The sequence below is a fragment of the Vulpes lagopus genome, chromosome 6, assembly GCF_018345385.1.
Source record: "Vulpes lagopus strain Blue_001 chromosome 6, ASM1834538v1, whole genome shotgun sequence".
Lineage (NCBI taxonomy): Eukaryota > Metazoa > Chordata > Mammalia > Carnivora > Canidae > Vulpes > Vulpes lagopus.
In genome coordinates, this window is record NC_054829.1 from 37648760 (window position 1) to 37669364 (window position 20605).

Genomic DNA, 20605 nt, shown 5'->3' on the forward strand with positions numbered 1-20605 from the left:
AATCACAAGCAAAATTAAATAGAAACTAACAATAAAATGGTCAACAAAAGGAAAACTTAATAGTATTTCCTACTATAGTCTCCATAGTAATTGTTCCTACAAATATCATTAGACGAACGTTAACAAGAACACTACAATTAGCTCAAGACAATACTGTTCATGCACTGATAAAATTACAAAGGAAAAATAAACTTGCTTAACTAAAAAATTAAAGTATCATACTGATAAACACTGAAGAAATTTTTTGGTCATGCACATGTGCAATGTAGCCTTGTAAGAGTACCAAACATTTGTGGCAGTCAGATTTCTCAGGAAAATACCATATCATACTCCTAAGCAACACACACACACAAAAAAATGGATGTATTTTAGCATTTCCAAACATCAATTTTAATATCTTTTAACTTATTCAACTGGTTACTAATAAAAAGTTCCTACAAACATGTGAAAAATAATTCTAGGTATTTGAATTTCATAGCATAACCTCAGGAACTAAAAAAAGGATGTGCATTTTGAAATTACTGTGCAAGTTCATCAGAAGAAAATTTCTGGCTGGAAACCATGGAATGAACTTTGCTAAATTCACTCCTTTATTCTTTTGCTTAGAATGCCCCCACATATTCATTTTAAATATGAAATGCCTTCCTTCTTCCCTTCCATCTTCCTTAAAGTTTACTTTCTCAAGGCTTAATTCTAGTTTGCCATGTTCCACAATAATTTATTTAATTTGGGTCCCTTGGTAGAAAACATCACTACATTTAGAAACAATACCATTCAGTTACTTTACACATGTTAGTTTTCACTTCCCACTTAGAAAATTAAATTCAATATGACAAAGACCATTAGAAGAATAGCAGAAAAGACTTGGAATCTACCAAACTTGTCTGAGCCTAAATCCTAGCTCTCCCATTTAGCAGAATCATAAGTTTGGGAGATTTATTTTATCTGAGTCATCATGTTTTCTCATAAACAGTAATATTACTATCAACCTTGTAGGATATTTGTGAGGATTAAATGAAATAATATTCAAGGACTGCTTTAATCACATCTTCCTTCTTTTTCTCCACCTGTAAAATAATCATATCTTCAAACACCAGCAGCTAACATTGCTCTGCAGATGTAGCAGGTACTTGATAAAACTCTGTGATACACTGATTGGTACCTGATACAAATATCTGTAATATCTATCTCATTACATTAAACAATACAAAATAAAGTGTATAAAAACACCATAGAAAAAGCCTGTTCGGAAGCCTGGGTGGCTCAGCGGTTGAGCGTCTGCCTTTGGCTCAGAGCATCATCCTGGGATCCAGGATCGAGTCCCATATCAGGCTCCCTGTGAGGAGCCTGCTTCTCCCTCTGCCTATGTCTCTGCCTCTCTCTGTGTGTCTCTCATGAATAAATAAAATCTTAAAAAAAAAAAAAAGAGAGAAAGAAAAATGCTTGTTGAATACATTAATTCAAACAGGAAACTATTATTTCTGCATTCCAGACTAAGAGTATTATCACATTTTCACATATCTAGAAAGTCCTCCAGACTGGAATTAAAAGATCAAAGCTTCCCACTATTAATATCTTACCAATTTTATAACTTGTTCCTATTATAATTAAAATAACTGATATAATTCACAACTCCTTGATTCATTATTTCTGCCTATGCTCATGTCCCGATCATCAGACAAGTTTTCTGGAATAAATTCAACCACTCCAATAAATTCCATAGTCAACAGCTTGAGCATTAACTGCTTTTGTTCCTTCATCATAGTAAACTATGGTAAAGAATATAATATAAAGCTCACAGGACATAATTAGCTATTTCTAAGTTGCCCCAACTATGGACACTATTTCAATTTCTTTTATGTCCATAGTATGATTGAAATGTTATCTAGAAATATGGAATATTAAAAAAAAAAAAGGCTTCTAAAAAAGGCATTTGGGACCTAAGTAAAATATCTAATCACAAATATATGGTATAAATCAAACAAGTCACAAACCCTACTTACACTCAAAATTCACTGGTCTACCATAGTTTTTATTTATATCCGTACCCAGTTACACTTACAATGAGCCAGGAACTTTAAGAGTTTTATGTAATTATTCAAAAAAAAAAAAAAACACTCAACAATCCTATACTAGTTCAAAGGGATAGCTGCACCCTAATGTTTATAGCAGCACTATTTGTAACAAATTATGGAAACAGCCCAAGTGTCCATCAACCAATAAATGGATAAAGAAGATGTGTATATACACACACGCACATATATAATGGAATTATTACTCAGCCATACAAAAGATGAAATCTTGCCATTTGCCATGATATGGATGGAACTAGAAAGTATTATGCTAAGCAAAATAAACCAATCAGAAAAAGACAAATACCATATGATTTTACTCATATGTGGAATTTAAGAAATAAAACAAAAGAACAAAGCGGGAGAAAGAGAGAGGGAGGCAAACCAAGAAACAGACTCTATGGAAAACAAACTGATAGTTACCAGAGGAGAGGTGGATGGGGGTGGAGGATATGTAAAATAGGCAATAGGGATTAAGGAATGCCCTTGCTGAAATGAGCCCTGGGTGTTGTATGGAAGTGCTGAATGACTATATTGCATAACTGAAATTAATATTATACTGTATGTTAACTAGAATTTGAATAAAAACTTTTAAAAATATATTTTAATTATAAAAGAAAAGAACTGAGTACCCTAAGTGGTAAGTGATTTGCCCAAAAATCATACAGCTACTATGTATGTACTAGAGGAGCCACAATTTGAACCCCTTTTAATAATATTCAACTTTACAATTTTAATCATGAGCAACTATTCATTTTATAAAAGGTTTATTTATTAAAAGTACTCACTATAGGATTACCCTAATTTATAAGAACATCCATTTCCTTTAAAATATGACTGAACTAACAAAACTTCTGTTATTTACATATAAACTCTTCAAAGTTATCTATGGTGGCAATTAAAACAATTTAATCAAAATAATAAAATAGCTAGAGATATTTATTTATTCATTCAGCTAGAGATATTCATTAAAAGAAAGTAGTAAGTGGCTCAATTATATATGCATAGATGGATTTCATAATGCATAAAAACTGATAAAGCTATTTTTAATACTAATTTTCCTAATATTTCAAAACACATTTAAAGATAAAAACACATAAACAGAATTCAAATGCTACTTGCATTTTCCTAAGACTTGATAAAGGACACATGACTTCTTTGTTTGCTACATTTTTATTTGGTACCTCAGTGCAAATTGTATATTAAAAACAGAATTAATGGAGCACCTGGGTGGCTCAATCAGTTGGGCATCTGACTCTTAATCTCGGCTTAGGTCATGATATCAAGATCCTGGGATAGAGCACTGGGGTCCTGCACTGGGGTCCACACTCAGCAGAGAATCTGCTGAAGGATTTCTATTCCTCTCCCTTTATCTCTCCCCCCACAGTGCTCTCTGTCTCTGTCTCTAAAATAAATAAATGAAAATAAAATAAAATAAAATAAATGAACCTTTTTCAAAAAGCAAAATTAATAATATTAGGTCATGTTTTATTTTCATTTTTCAGACCAAATGGTCTTAAAGCACTTAAACTGTTTGTCACGAACTTATGGCTTATAGGAGAAAACTGACTACTCAATACAATTTTTATTTTATTTCAGATACAATTGGGTATTAATTTCCTGTAACATTTTTAACAAAGTTTAATCTTCAAATGAGATCAGAAGAATAAACAATGCTTGATATAAATAGCTAAGTACTATTTGTTGCAGTCAGAAAAGCCAATATATATCACAAATGAATTCCCCTCTGGCTCACCCACTGATAATATAAAACTTTTTAAACATTAGGTTAAAGTACTCAAACAGCTTTCCCCTTTGGCAATGAATGGCACATTCCTCTAAACTACTCCCCAGTAATCCCCCACAAAGAACCAAAAGCTATACTTAAAAATAATTCTTAGGTTACCTTTGTGACTCAGTCTGCTTCTGGTTTGCATACAAAAGCACAATGAAGTTTAGAACACCATCTTGTCTGAAAAAGCACCAGATTCTCAGCCTTGGATTCTGGCTCCTAATTTTATGCCCTGACCAATGTGTCTTTCCTCCCTTCCAAAAGACTAAGACCTATGGGGTCCTTGGGTGGCTCAGCCAGTTAAGCATACAACTCTTGATTTCAGTTCAAGTCATGATCTCAGGGTTTGAAACAGTCCTGTAAGTGGCTCCATGCTAGATGTGGAGTCTGCCCACCCCTCCCCCCAAAAAGACAACACTAAGATTTAGTTACTTACATCTGTAGATTTTCTGTATCTAACAGTTTAATGACACAAATTATCAACAAATGCAACACAAAACCCTGTTTTTCTCAAGTCTTTTCATAGGTTCACATAAGGATGATATATTCGGGAATAGTATTCTTTTGGGGAAAAAAATTATAATAACTTGTGATATAAAGAAGAAACAGAAGACCCTAAAATTATATTGCTGGGATCTGAAACAATGAAATTAAAATAACTAATGCCTGACAGAGAAACAACATTGGAACTCTTATTTTAAGAGATCAGGATCACCTAGCTTGCTCAGTTGGTAAAGCATGTGACTCAATCTCAGAGTTGTAAATTTGAGCCCCACGTCACATGTAGAGATTAGTTAAAAAAAAATAAAATCTTTTTTTTAAAAAAAAAAAAAAGAGTTCAAAACTATCAGCACAGAAAAGCCAAAATAGATATATAATGAAGTTTTTCGGGGCACCTGGGTAGTTCAGTGGTTGAACATCTGCCTATGGCTCAGGTTGTGGCCCCAGGGTCCTGGGATGGAGTCCATCAGGCTCCCTGTGGGGAACGTGCTTCTCCCTTTGCCTATGTCTCTGCCTAACCCCCTCTCTCTCGGTCTCTCTTCTCTCTCTGTGTCTCTCATGAATAAATAAATAAAATCTTTAAAAAAATGAAGTTTCTCGTATTCATGCATAATACATGCATGAGCTTGTGGGTCTGCATAATACATTCATGCAGATAGTGATTACATGGAAATCTCTAAAAAAAGTCAAGTCATAAATTATACAAATACTTTTCTAAAATCCTACCTTAACATGTCTCCATCTACCGAGAGTTTAATTCCTAGGAAATATAATTCAAAGAATTCATCAGGTACAATATATGTGAACATCCCTGACCAAAATCTGTTCATTGTCTCAACTCTACATATCTCAAAACATAATAATTAAATCTTCATTTCTTACTCATTTTAACCCTTAATCTTTCTCTGGGTTTATTAAATAAATTTTATCTCCTCAGTCACATCTTAAGGATCTATTTCTAAAACCCTGTATCACATTTGCATGTCTTCCTTGGACCGTCTCCAAGTTCAATATAACTGACTTCATTTGTTGTGTTGGACTTTCTTTAAGTAGAGCAGATCAGGAAAGGAAAAGGCCATTGTTCTGGCTCCTGTCCCTTACATTACTCTGTCTATACAGTCAGCCCGCTATAAGAAGCAAGAACTCAAATCCCAGCTTCCTTCAAATCAGAAGGACACTTCAAGTAGAATTTATAAACTCTGTTATTTAATATTCTCCTTAATTAAATAATGAGGTATAACAGAATGAGTCTTGGTGTCATCTTTTATATGTGGTCTAATTTCTCTGAGACTCAGTTTTCACATTGCAAAAATAAGATTATCATCTATTTCATGGAGATATAAAAACAAAAGATGACAACTTTTTTTTTTTAAGATTTTATTTATTTATTCATGATAGTCACAGAGAGAGAGAGAGAGAGAGGCAGAGACACAGGCATAGGGAGAAGCAGGCTCCATGCACCGGGAGCCCGACGTGGGATTCGATCCCGGGACTCCAGGATCGCGCCCTGGGCCAAAGGCAGGCGCCAAACCGCTGCGCCACCCAGGGATCCCAAAGATGACAACTTTTATTAAAAAGAGCCATCAGGACAGACCCGATGGCGCAGCAGTTTAGCGCCCCTTCAGCCTGCATGTGGTGTGATCCTGGGGATCCCGGATCGAGTCCCGTGTCGGGTTCCCTGCATGGAGCTTGCTTCTCCCTCTGTCTATGTCTCTGCCTCTCTCTCTGTGTCTCAATAAATAAATAAAATCTTAAAAAAAAAAAAGCCATCAAAGGTCACAAAGTCTTAAGCAATGTTGGAATCCTTACCAACTCTGATCAATGAAATCAACCCCTGGGATATAGGTGCTCAATAAATGTTATTTTTCATTCCATATTTTAGGATTGATTTTTCTAAAGAATGTAAGAACATTCAACTACATAAACATTGGATTTTCATCTACATTATGTTCAGTCTCTCCATTCAGTGATATTAATAAATTCACGTAAAAACTGTGTCATTTAAAAATTTCACTTTGCGGGCAGCCCGGGTGGCTTGGCGGTTTAGCGCCGCCTTCAGCCCAGGGCGTGATTCTGGAGACGGGGGATCGAGTCCCAGGTCGGGCTCCTTGCATGGCGCCTGCTTCTCCCTCTGCCTGTGTCTCTGCCTCTCTCTCTCTCTCTGTGTCTCTCATGAATAAATAAATTAAATTAAATTAAATTAAATTAAATTAAAAAATTTCACCTTGCCCTTAAACCAAAACCTGAATTGTTATATAATAATAATTGGTATTCTATCATACACTTAAGTTACATGAATCTCAACAAGCATTAAAGTAACTGGATTACATGATAGCAAAAAAAATCAATTTCAGGTGGATAGTATAAAAGTAAAACAATAAAGGCATCAAAAGACACTCTCAAGAAAGTGAAAAGAAAGAAGCCATAGAGTGAAAAAAATTCCTATTTTTTCTAAAATTGCTTGTGGGGCTTATTTTGGGGAGGGAGGTAAAAGAAAATACTTATTTCTCAGAGCAAATTGGAATAGGAGTATTAAAGTGGGCAACAGATCACAAATGCCACTACTGATATCACACAACCAAGAATCCCTATCCCTTAAAAGATAGTAAATAATTTTTTTAAGGTTTTATTTTGAGGTAATCTCTACACCAAACATGGGGCTTGAACTCACAACCCCAATATCAAGAGTCACATGTTCCAGCCAACCAGGTGATCCAGCAAATAATTTAAATTTCTATAACACATATGATTAATAAAAGGCTTAGATCCAGAACATATTTAAAAAAACTCCCTACACATCAGTAAGTCTTGAGCAGGCATTTCAGAGAATAATATAGCCAATGCTCAATGTCATTAGTGATCAGCAAAATAAAATGCAGATCAGAATCACAAAACACTATAAAATACCCACCAGAATGGTAAAACCGGAAAAGACAGAAAATCACAAGTGCTGACAAAAATACAAAATAACAAGAATACTCCTGATAGAAGGACAATTGGTAAAAACCACTTTGGAAAATGATTTGACAGTGAACACACATATTCACTATGACCTAATAACTCTATTCTTAGGTAAAATAGACACCAAAACAATGTGCGTACATGTGCACCAAGAAACACATATTAACACATTAGCATAACTCAAAATACCAAAAACTCAAAAGGATCCAAACATCCAGCAATAGCAGAATGAATAAATAGTAGTATATTCCTCCAATGGAACATTATCTAGCAATGAAAATGAAAAAAAAAGAGCTATATACAAAACCATGGATGAATCTCACAAATATAACATGAATGGGCCCAACATTAATCAGGTTAAAGCATACATGCTTAAATGTTAAAGTTATATACAAGAGCAAGAAAGGGACTGCCATAAAAGAAGACTGACTACTTTGAGGAAAAAAATGGGGTACTGACCAGATCTAAAGGGTTATGAGGCAGATTTTCTAGAGCATCAACAATACTTTTTTTTCTTTTACCTCTGATAATTACACAAGATGTTCACTTTGTAATAATTCACTAAGCTATATAGTTTGGTTCTGTGTTCTTTTGTATATACATGACATTTCATAAAACAAAAAATTTTAAGAGAGGGAAAAAGAAAAAAAAATAACAAGGTCACAATCTTATCTAAAAAGAAACCTGAGGTATTAAAGTAAATGCTAAGGGCAAATGAAAAACTGATAGCAAATAAGCACATGAAAAGATACTCAATATCACTAGTCATCAGGGACATGCAAATTAAAACTATAATGAAATAATATTACACACTTGTTTAGAATGCCTTTTGTTTTCCTAAAATATTTTTAAAACTCAAAATATTGAGCACTGGCAAGGATACAGAGCAATTGAAACACTCCTACAAGGCTGGTGAGAATGCAAACTGGTACAGCCACTTTAAAAAACAATTTAGCAGTTTATTACAAAACTAAATATACCCTTACCATATAATTCACCAATTTCATTCTTAATATTTGGCCAGCAGAAATGAAAACTTACGTACACACACAACTGTATGCAAATGTTTATAGCAGCTTCACTCATAATCATTAAAAAACAAACAAACAAAAAATCCAAATGTCCTTCAACTGATGAAGGATAAAGAAACTTGTATATCCGTAAAATGGTATATTACTCAAAAAGGAACAACAATAACATCTGAAATACATGTTGCTAAGTAACAAGCCTTGACCTAAAAGACCTGTATGTATGATTCCATTTATATGACCTGGAAAACCCAAAACAACAAAGATACAGAACAAACCACTAGTTGATAGGGAGTTTGGAGGCTGACTATGAAATGGTAGAACATTGAGGAGTAATGGAACTGCTCTATATTATTACTATGCTGGTACAACTCTGCATTTGTCAAGACCCTGCGTATCACAAAGAATGACCTTTGCTATATATGAATTAAAAAATGAATTTTAAAAATATTTAAAACATTATGGTCACAGCACTACCACAAGTATCAAAATGACAAATACTTCAAATATAAAATTCCCTCAAATTCAAGAATCTTAAAAATGTTATTACCTAATTACACAATGTAAAGAAATCATTATGTAATTCACTTAAATATTTAACTATAATAATAACAATAAACATTACTGATGGGGCACCTAGGTGGTACAGTTGGTGACGCAGCTTACTCTTGGTTTTGGCTCAGGTCATGATCTTATGGTCATCAGATCAAGCCCCATATCGGGCTCTGCACTAGGCATGGAGCCTGCTTAAGATTCTCTCTCTCCTTCTGCTCCTCCCCTTCCTCTCTTTTTCTCCCTCCCTTAAAAATTTCTGATAACATTAAAGTTGCACTTAGTTAACATTTTATATATATTTTTTAATCCTCCAAACAATCACGAAAAGCAAAAAGTATCTCAACTTTACCAATGAGGAAACAAACACAAAGAATAAAAAAATACCTGGGCAGCCCGGGTGGCTCAGAGGTTTAAGGCTGCCTTCAACCCAGGGCCTGATCCTGGAGACCCAGGATCAAGTCCCACATCAGGCTCCCTGCATGGAGCCTGCCTCTCTCTGTCTCTCTCTGTCTCTCTCTCTCTCTCTAATAAATAAATAAAATCTTAAAAAAAAAAAAAAAAAAGAAAAGAAAAGAAAAAAAAAGAAATACCTTACTCATGCATACATGTCTACTAAGTGGTGAAGCTGAAGTTTAATCCCCTTGTACTAGAGTCTTTCCATGCCTATTTTCTTTTCTCTATATTGTCCCTTAATTCAAAAGTTTTAGTAATTCCTTAATGAGAAATTTTTTCTTTACAGTATCTGATAATGTGTTAATACTGTATATAAATTTATAAATTTATATAAATTAAAATTGATCATGGACATTTTATATTATTCAGGGACCCACATATTCCTAAACATATTTAGGAAGTTAAAATATGCAACCCTGCACTCAGATGTTTAGACTCTAACAGCCGGCACACATATGACAAACAAGGTAAGCAATTTTAAAAATCAAAAAACAGTAATCTGAATGGACAGCTGGGGAGAAAAATATGGGTAGTGTTAGTACCTCATAATAATAACATAGTTCTAACTGCTTCCTCCTATCCTTTGCATCATCACTGTCATTCATTTCGCTTATTACCCATACGCATAAGCAAACACTCAAATATAGTATTGTTATTAAACAAACTGTTACCTGTTAGATTAAGAACAAAAAAGTAAGTTTTTATTTTACCATCACTCTTTTCTTTTCTGATGCTCTTCCTTTATTTAGATCTGAGTTTCTCACCTGTATCACTTTCCTTGGCTCTAAAAGAACTTCTTTCAACGTTTCTTGCCAGGAAGGTCTACTGACAGAAAACCCCCTATTTGTCTGATAATCTTTATTTCTCCTTCACTTTTTTTTTTTTAATTTATAAAGAGAGAGAGTACAGAGGGAGAGACAGAATCCTTGAGCAGGGCAGACTCCCCGATGAGCATAGAGCCCAATGCAGAGCTCAATCCCAGGACCCTGAGATCACGACCCAAGCCAAAATCAACATTCAGCCACTTTACCAAATGAGCCACCTAGGCAGTCCAATTTCTCCTTCACTTTTAAAAGATAATTTTTCAGGGTACATTATTCTGGGTTGGTGATTTTTTTTTCTCTCATCATCTTAAATATTTCATTCCACTCTCTTGTTTGTGTGGTTTCTGAGGAGAAGCCAGATATAATTCTTATTTTTGCTCTTTTATAGGTAAAAGTATTTTTTCCTCTCTGGCTGCTTCAGGATTTTTTCTTTATCTTCAATTTTCTGATATACTTACGTATAGTTTTTTTTGAATTTATCCTACTTGGTGTTCTCTGAGCTTTCTGGATCTTTGGTTTGGTGTCTGATGTTAATTTGGGGGAAATTCTCAGTTGTTACTGTTTCAAATATTCTGTGCCTCTCATTCTTCTCCTTCCATTATGCATGTGTTATACCATTTATAGTCATCCTACAGTCCTTGGATATTCTGTCCTGGTTTCCTTTTTGGGTTGGTTTTTATTTTTCAGTCTTTCTTCTCTTTAGTTTTCAGTTTTCAAGGAGTGTATTGATGTATCTTCTTACTTAAAGATTCTTTTGTCAGGACTATCTAGTCTACTAACGAGCTCATCAAAGCTATTTCTCATTTCTGTTAGAGTTCTTTTCTCTAGTATTTCTTTTTGATTCTTTCTCAGAATTTCCAACCTTCTCCTTATCATTGCCCACCTGTGCTTGTATGTTGTCATCTACTTTATTCATTAACACCCTTAGCATATTAATCATGACTGTTTTATATTCCCACTCTTATCATTCCAATATCCCTGCCATATCTAAGCCTGGTTCTGATGCTTGCTGTCTCTTCTGTGTTTTCTGCCTTTTAGTATTTATTTATTTATTTATTTATTTATTTATTTATTTATTTACTGCCGAGGCTTTATTTATTTATTTATTGCCGAGGCATAATGGACTGGGGAAAAGACACTGCTATAATATAAATAGGCCTTTAGCAATGTGGTGGTGAGGTATGGGGAGTGGCAGAGCATTTTATAGTTCACTGATCAGGTCTCAATCTTTTAAAGAGCCTATGCTTCCAGATGGCCAACTTCACATGTGCTTCTCAGTCCATCCCACTTCCCCTTAGGTAGGGCAGGGTAGTTTGAGTGAGCTAAAGTTATGTTGTTTCCCTTCTCCCACAAAGAAGGCTTGAGCAGCTAGAATTAGTTATTTCCCTTCCACTACATCAGATAGGTTCTCATAAATTCCAGCAGGTTAGGCTCTGACTAAATGGCTTCTCCTAGAGGTAGGCCTTATTAAGAACAGAATGCTCTGAATATTGCAAAATTGTTCCTTTTCCTTTTCCTCTGCCAGAAGCAAGAGAAGATTTTTCTCTATATTCACTGACAGAAGCTGGTAGAGATGTAAAAGAGAAAACTCACAAAAGTGCAGGGGCTCTCAATAACTGGCTGCCCCACAAACTTTTGAACTCTCAGAGTTGTCCACACCCAAACTCCAGGAACTTGTCAATTACAATCAGATTTCCCTACACCATGGGATCCCTGGGTGGCGCAGTGGTTTGGCGCCGGTCTTTGGCCCAGGGCGCGATCCTGGAGACCCCGGATCGAATCCCACATCAGGTTCCCAGTGCATGGAGCCTGCCTTCTCCCTCTGCCTGTGTCTCTGCCTCTCTCTCTCTCTCTCTCTCTCTCTCTCTCTCTCTCTGTGACTATCATAAATTAAAAAAATAAATAAATAAATAATAAATAAATAAAAAAGATTTCCCTACACCAGCACTAGTTCCTGGCGAGGTTGCTGCTCTGGCTGAGTTGTGATTCTCAGCCGATCTCTCCAATTTTGAGGGCACTAATTTGTCTTGTGACCTCTCTTCATTTATGGAACTAAGAAAAGTTGTTGGATTATTCAATATGCTCAGCTTTTTACTTGTTTTAAAATGTAAGAAGCTGGGATGCCTGAGTGCCTCAGCGGTTGAGCATCTGCCTTAAGCTCAGGGCGTGACCCCGGGTCCAAGGATCAAGTCCCGCATCAGGCTCTCTCTCTCTAATGAATAAATAAATAAATCTTTAAAAAATAAATAAAAATAAATAAAATGTAAGAAGCTTGGCAATATCCAAGCTTCTATTACATGCCATACCAGAAACCAGAAGTCTGTATGTTCTTTTAAGAATGTTTTCCTACACTAGAAGCTTAAAATATACAGAATAAGAAAAAAAAAAATACAAATCCAATATCATGCACAACAAAATTGTGTTGTGTACTTTGAAAATTATTTATTACTTTTCACTTTCCCCTTACACCACACGTATTCTTCTTGTTTCTACATGCTAGCCTAGATCAGATACTGTTCTTAAACATCTGAACCTTCCAATTTTTCCGTAGAAATCAATATAAAGTTATAAAGTACAATCCTTAAAATATATTCTTCAAACAAGCAATTAAAATACAGCATACCATTTTGATGCCTGTGGAAAATGTCACTGGTTTTATAGGTTTAGGTTTCTCAAGTTGCATTTCCAACTGAGTAGATCTATCTTTATGCTGAGCCAAAAGTAGAGCAACAGGGAGATCAGAACTCTCCTGTAAGAAAAGTAAAAGTATAATATCAAAGTTAAAAAGGAAAAACTAATGGGCAACAAGTCTTTTATTTTAAATTATGCCTTTTCATAAGCATTTGATGTCAACCTAAATATTCACTTTATGGAGAACACTTCACAAAAATTTTAACATTCCATAATAAGAAAAGGCTGTTTGAGATTCATAAATCAAAATAACCTGCAAAAAAGTATTCTTATAAAATGCACATTAGAGACAACATAATAGGGTCTTATTTCATCTAGGAAAGCCAACCGTATTTATTAAACTAAAAAAATTAAAAGCTAATCACACAAAGAATAATACAAAGTACTATAACTTAGATCAGATGTTTATCTAAGACACATTCTTCGACCAGTGAATTCAGACCAGTCTGCAATTGTTTCCCATTAGATTTCACCTGAGGCCGTTTGGAAATGATCCTTGTTCTGTTTTGCACAATGGAACAATTGTTAAGTACAACCAAAAATATGTTTATTTTCTCCTTTATGGACTTATTTTTAGAAATTAAGTCTAGCTTTTCTTAACAAAATGATAGTAAATATTTCTGTATCTTATATTGGTACTAAATCAGGGCTCCTATTTACACAAATCTGCACACATACATATTAATAACAAGTAAATTACTAATTCTTATATGTAGGCTTATTTTATCCTGTTTAACATGAAGTTCTCTTACATGTTTAAAGTGCTATGGAACTAAGGTCCAGACCTCTTCCTAAGTTTTCAGTTAAATAAGAACACAGAAATACATGCAGAAAGAAGCCAAGAAGGAAGGAGATTATATATATATATATGTGTGTGTGTGTGTGTGTGTGTGTGTGCACACAATACTTTGTATCTGTAAACAAAGTCGAAGGTTACAAACACATTTCTGTCTCCTATACCAAGGCTACATACATATATACACATATTCTTCAAATGGCCTACAGATTTTTAAAATAGTAACTACCCAGAATTTAATCCTGAAAAAACTATATTGTTAAACATTTCATAGTATGAAAGTAAAAACACAGCAGAATCTAATTTTCTTTCCAAATCTCACGACTTAAGAATATTTTTTAGGCACAAATGTAGTCAATTAACATATTTAAAGGAATTATTTTAAGGCTACAGCACAGAAGTAATTCAAATAACAAGCAACTGATTTCAAAAGAATTATCCTAGAATAAATTTGTACCCAAAAACTTGGTAACAGAAGTACTTTGAAAGAGCAATGTTACAAGGAGTAAAAATTTTTAAATGAAAGAACACAAATTTTATTTATAAAATAGGGCCTTGGGACCTTTAGTAATAATAAAGGAGAATAAATGAAACGTATTATGAAAATATACTTGACTACCTTTCATATTCTACAATAAAGCATTAGTTCTGCATTACTAACAGTATTACTGTGAATTCCTGCAGCTATTCTAGATTTTCATTAAGAATTTTATAATAATAGGGCGCCTGGGTGGCTCAGCTGGTTGGGTGTTGAACTACTGATTTCAGCCCAGGTCATGATCTCAGGGTTGTGAGATGGAGCTCCACATCAGGCTCTGCACTTAGCAGGGAGTCTGCTTGTTCCTTTCTCTCTGTTCCTCCCCTACCATCTTCAACTTGCTTACTTTCTAAAATAAATAAATAAAACATTTTTTTTTCTTTTAAAAAAGGAACTTTATAATAAACGTCAAAAAACCCCCACAATTTTATAATAAAAATGTAAAATTAAGAGATTTTAAATGGGCTGTGACCCAAAACATCTTTTAAAATCCATTACTATATTTTCATATGTAAAAGTTAACAGAAGAAAAATAAATTTCTTTGGCATTCCTTCTCAACTTATACTCTAAATGAATTAAAATGCTCTTCCAGACTGGTATTTTACTCAATAAGCCGAAGTCCTAGGGTAAAGACAAGACACTTCGAAAAGGTTGTCAGTGAATACGTGGGCCTGTTTTAATCCTGGTTTTGTTGTCACATAAAAGGTACTGAATATTAAAATGTCTTGGTAATACAGCTGAAATTTAATAAAAAATAAACATTCTAGGAATCTAAAACTAATTTTGACATTAAGACAATTTACTTCAATCTGCTTTATTCCATTTTAGCACTCAAAACTCTGAAGCCTAAAAATCTTCATAAATGCTAAATTAGAATTAAGCAGGAGCTCTAACAACAACAAAAATCTACAGAGTTAAATAAACTATGGGAACATACATGCTCTCAGAAATACATAATATACAGATTCAGCCTTGCAAGTTATTTAATTTTTCCTAGTTTCCAGTCTATCTTGAAAAGTTCTCTAAACTACATTAATTGCCTGAAGGTATACTGTTTAATATTTAAAGAAATTTTAATAAGGCTGCCTGTAATACTCATTAAAAGCTTTATAATGGCCATTTTTTAAGGATTATTTTAATTGACTTTAAGCAAGCCATCTGGCAAACAATATTTCTAATAAAAATCAGCTACTACATTTGACAACAATATTAGCCCTTAACAAAATTTAAGACATAACTGAAGAGAATTTTCAAATAGGAATATAAAAAGATTTAATAAGTCAGGACCTGTTTAAAAAATCTTTTTCCAAACTGTTAAAAAAATTTAATTTACAGTTAGGATTAAATAAATGGACTTTTTAGGCAACATTATGGTGAATGCTAAGTCATAAACATTAAGACCATAACATTAAAATCCTGTCACTTACAGTATAATGTAATGCTTTTTAAAGGTTAAAAAGTGACCATTAGCACAAAAACCAAACCAAAACAAGAGAAAAAAATTCTATTTAGTACTTGTTGTCTAAATTAGATCCAGAGAATAATTCTAAGATTTAAACTTCTATACATATTTACAAATACCAATATTATCTTTTTTATAGAATCTAACACAAGAACAAACATAGAAATACAAAGTGTTTTTTTACTTATTAAAGATTCAGAAAGATAAAAAGAAATTTAATAAATTCTTTCAATTAATAAGGATTAAACATATGGTCACATTTTAACAAAAAAATTAATGATTATTTAAAAATTAAAGTAACAGAATTTTTAAAAATAAAATGAGGAAACCAGAAATTCAAAATGTACTGGTATTCTAAGACAATATGTTGTAATTAATTCTTCTAATGAATACAGTAAATTGCTAAGGATTATTTAACCATAATGTTACATGATCTAAGCCGTGAAGAAAGTATGTGCAGTAATGACTTGCAGGTGAAGAAAACAGGAAGTTGCAGGGGGTGGGGGAGGAGGTCTCACAAAAACTAATATTAACTCCAGATTATACACAATGTACAACATTGGCAGTTTCACATCTTGCTTCATGCCCCACTGAATTAAAGGGGAGCTTCATGCCAATAGCAGCTCAATGAAGCAGCAAAACTTATTACTTTGAGGACTAAAAAAACATGCAAGAGTAATTGCTATGCAAAGCAACCTAACCTCAAAATTAAATCTAAAAACTCTGTATTAGATGCAATATTTTTTAAATGTTAAAGTGTATTTTCATTTCATATCTAAGTTCTATATTTGGAATTAATTCAATTAATTGAAAAAAGGAGAAGGGTTACCAAGGAAAAGTGTATTCTTCTTTGTGCAAAATGATAGGGGATAGAATCTCTCAATAAAGTAATTTTAAATCAATATTTACTAATATGTTCTTTAAAGTTTTTAATTACTCACAAAATATACATCAACAAAAAAGGTAAAATGCACGTGTCAATTGTTAAAAACCACAACTGAAAAAAAAAAAAAACCCACAACTGACACTTAATAGTTTCAAGAAAAATTAATAGAAATCGCGAAGGAAAATACCATATTCTATTTTATATGTTGCTGTCTTCATTTTCAGAACCCAATTTACACTCCACTTACACAAAGTAGATAGGGTTTTTGATAAGCATTTTCTATCTAAGTCTCATTAACGTCCTTTCTTTCACTTTTCTTTTACTTTCTCACCTACTTCTAATTTAATTATTTTGCTGTCTCTTTTTATTCCTGGCTAGCTGACTTTTGGCCAAAAGAACAGTGGAAAAATATATACATAAACATTTACCTAATCACAAATAGAGTAAAAAACACCGTATCAAGTAGATCAAAGAATTAAAGTATGTTAACACCAAACAGAAATTAATTATATGGACAGAAAAGGAAAGGGAAGAATGCAAAAAGACTCCTGGAGAGGCCCATTTCTACTGTGATTTTATCAGTATAACCCCAGCTTATAAGTATCAAATAATATAGTATCGAATTTATGAAATACTTCATAAACCTTAGTTATTAACACTGCTATTATCTAACAATGGTGAATACTTAGGGTACCAATTATTGGAAAACAGAAAAACTTGCAAAACACTGCCATTTCTTTCAAATATGTTCTTTCTCATGGAAAAATATGAAACACAGTTCTAACAGAGTAACCAGAATCATCATAAATTTCACCATGAAGCCAAAATACTTGCAAATGAGCAGTTATAAGAAAGCCAGTATTAACCAGGAGAAAACTGCTCTGAATACAATGAGTTTTAGTAAGTTTAAAAACATATAAATAACCTATTAATAGTACACTGTCTTATATCAGTTATATTGCTCTTTCATCTGAAAATAAAATGGATATTGAAAAAATTGTTTTTTTTTAATGAAGGAACAGAAGTTGAATACACTAGCACTGAATATACCAGTAGAAATGCCACTTAAATGCCATTATCCAGCATAATAAATAGGAAAGATAAGCTCTGAAAACTAATGATTTTTACTGCACTTAGCATTAGTACGTACCAGTTCATCTAAAAACGCCTGCTTATTCTTCCTTTTTAGAATCTGCTGCAGTTGTTCTTCTTTTTGTATAAATAGTCTTCTTTGTTCATTTTCCTGTCTTTCTACCTCTAAAGCTTCTTCCAATTCCTCCTGTTCCCGAGTCTAAAACAGAAATATTTATATACAGCATGGAATAAATTTAGTAACTAAAATCAATCCTATACTACACTCTGACACTTTCTTTTTTGGAAGCATAAAACACACTATCATTTACAGTTTAACACAGCAGCAATTCTACTCTGAAGGAACTAGAGTCATTTTATTTCATGTGGACATGTTACTATTAAAGAGAATGACACCTACCACTAAACAAACACCCAAATAAGTACACTGTGCCCAGCTGTAGGAAATGTGCTTAATAATGTATTTGTAATTATTACAGATAGTTTCAAGTCATTCATTTTAGAAGATTTAACAAGAAAAACAAAACCAAAAACCCAACAAAAACAACAAAGAGACAATCTATATACAGAACTACTTATTGAAACACTCCATTGAAAAGGTTGGCTTATTAAAAAAAAAAAAAAAACAATTTCCAGATCATTCCAGATAATGAAAAGTTATCACTATACTAAGCTTCTTTTTCCCAAGCTGAAATAAGTCTTTATGATGCTACAGTTCCAAGTAGTGTTCGTTTAAGGGAAGTTCTAAAAACCTGAAGTTCTTTTCTAACATAAGCATATAAATTTCCAGAGTCTTCTTGTGTACTGAAAAATTCAAAATTCAAAGCTAATATGTAAACAGAATGAACCATAGTTCTACTCATTCTTCTTTTATGGAGTTCCTCAAAAATATTAAATAATCCCAAGCTCTGAAATTCATTCCAACTCTAAGTCATACTTAAAAAGCATAGTATACCTAGTCTTTGCTCTTTAATTCTTATGAATGAAAAATACAGTAAAATCTAAATGGCTTTAAGGCTCTTTTTTTTTTTTTAATCTGACAGAACATTGAGAAATTACAGCACCTCAAGGTAAATACAGAATGAAGGAAGACAGCATAATAGCTTTGAGCAACATGGATCTATGAATAACAGATACCTCAGAAAAATATATGCTTTATATAAAGCATTTGTTTCATGAAACAAATAAAATCCCCTTAGCAGACAACTCATGTCAGAAATGGGACTATGTCAGAAATGGGTCACTTTATATAACTAATCATGCAGAAGACTTTTTCTTTTCTTCTTTCATAGAACTTTGATGTTTTTGAACAGTTAGACTTCAACATTCAGAGACATTAAAAGCAAGCTGCTACCTCAGATTAGTAAAAAGACATCAGCCATGTAAGTTAGTCCATATTCCATGTGCCACAAGAGAATTGGGCTCTACCCAATGATACCACAGTTACTAATACATGTCAACTAGCACCATCTTTAAAAATGTGGTCCCCATGTCTGTATGTTTAAACCAATACCAAATACCCAGGTCAGTATCACTAATAGGTATAATATTCTGCACAGAGTGATAGTTAATGTCAATGAATTACTGACCAAATCACTTAGTTAAAACATATCTAGGTATTCAACAATAGAACAAAAGGAATAAAAGCAATACAAATATTCCCAGTGAAATAAAGTATTTGTTTTATTTAATAACCTATCATTATAAAGTTTTCAGATAATTAGAAATTTCTGTCTTAAAATAAATAACCAGCCTGAAATTCTATTCTTTCACAGCAACTCTCAGTATTTCCTAGCTTAAAATGCTGAATGGAAATAGTACTCACTTAAAAGGAACATCCTTCCATTAGTGAGTTAAATGGGGCTAATGCAACAAGTTACCTAGGCATACCTATTTTGCATGTATCTTCTAATTTACCCAGAGAAGGCTACTGAGCAAAGAGAGTCATTTTTATGGCACATTGATACTCTAATGAGACGCCTTTCTAAGGAAGCCAGGCTGGGTATGAATGAAATGAAAATGCAGTGTCAATTCCTTGAGAGCTTTATGGCAGGAAAGAAGTACATAAATGAAACACTCCTAAAACTATAAGGAGAAGTCCTAAAACTTCTAAACATAAGATGAAAACACAAGCTATGTGATCCAGATATGACTAGTATCATTTTGACCAACAATCACAAATTCTTGATAAAGCACCTCAAAAATAAGTACCTCTGCTTTTCTCCAAAACTAGAAAGGCAATATTAAATAATTGACAGTGTGTGTGTGTGTGTGTGTGTATAGAATATACTTTAATAATGCCATCAAAGTTGTTTTAGCTACAGTGTGCCTCCTACCTACATGCCTACATACATGTATTTCTGGCCTGGATTTCAGCTAAACTCTTTGTAAATTTAACATGTTTTAAAAGAAGATAGCTTTTCAAGGATCATATGGAAACACTCATTTCTAACAAAAAAGAAGAAAATACTTAGCAACCAACCAGCTTTAACTTATTTTTCTGAATGACATCTTTGTTTTCTTTTTGGTACATCTCCATTTTCTTTTTGGTGTTGTCCAAATCCACATTGTTGGTCAAGTTGAAAACTGCATCAAATAGGAAACAATGACAGGAAATATAGTTTTAATATAAACCTTGAGTAGCAAATAAAAAAGAATTCATCACAGTCAATTAATTAATTAGAAAAACACATTTAATTAAGTAATTAAATAAATTAAGTAATTCATCAGATTATCATTATTTACAGCTCTATTTATGCCCTTTTACCCACTACTCATTTTAGAGGCTAATTCTAGTTCAGCAACTATGTTTTCAAAAGCAAGTGAACCTTAAGACTGTCAGACTACCACACATAATATCTAAATCTCTGAATCACCATAGAAAACCTAAGATATGCGCTTGCCATAATATTAGATTTGATTTTTACAGTCCCCAGTGTAACTTTAAAATATA

The 20605-nt window shown here is 33.2% G+C and overlaps 1 protein-coding gene across 1 annotated transcript in view; it reads right to left on the bottom strand.

The window, feature by feature from the left end:
• MNAT1 (MNAT1 component of CDK activating kinase) overlaps window positions 1-20605 on the bottom strand; it is a 192089-nt gene that overhangs the window by 99868 nt on the left and 71616 nt on the right. Inside the window, exons 4-6 of the mRNA XM_041758837.1 lie at window positions 20135-20238; window positions 17711-17851; window positions 12810-12935 (exon numbers count right to left, since the gene is read on the bottom strand). Coding sequence (XP_041614771.1) covers window positions 12810-12935; window positions 17711-17851; window positions 20135-20238 — 371 coding nt within the window. The remainder of the gene's footprint in view (window positions 1-12809; window positions 12936-17710; window positions 17852-20134; window positions 20239-20605) is intronic.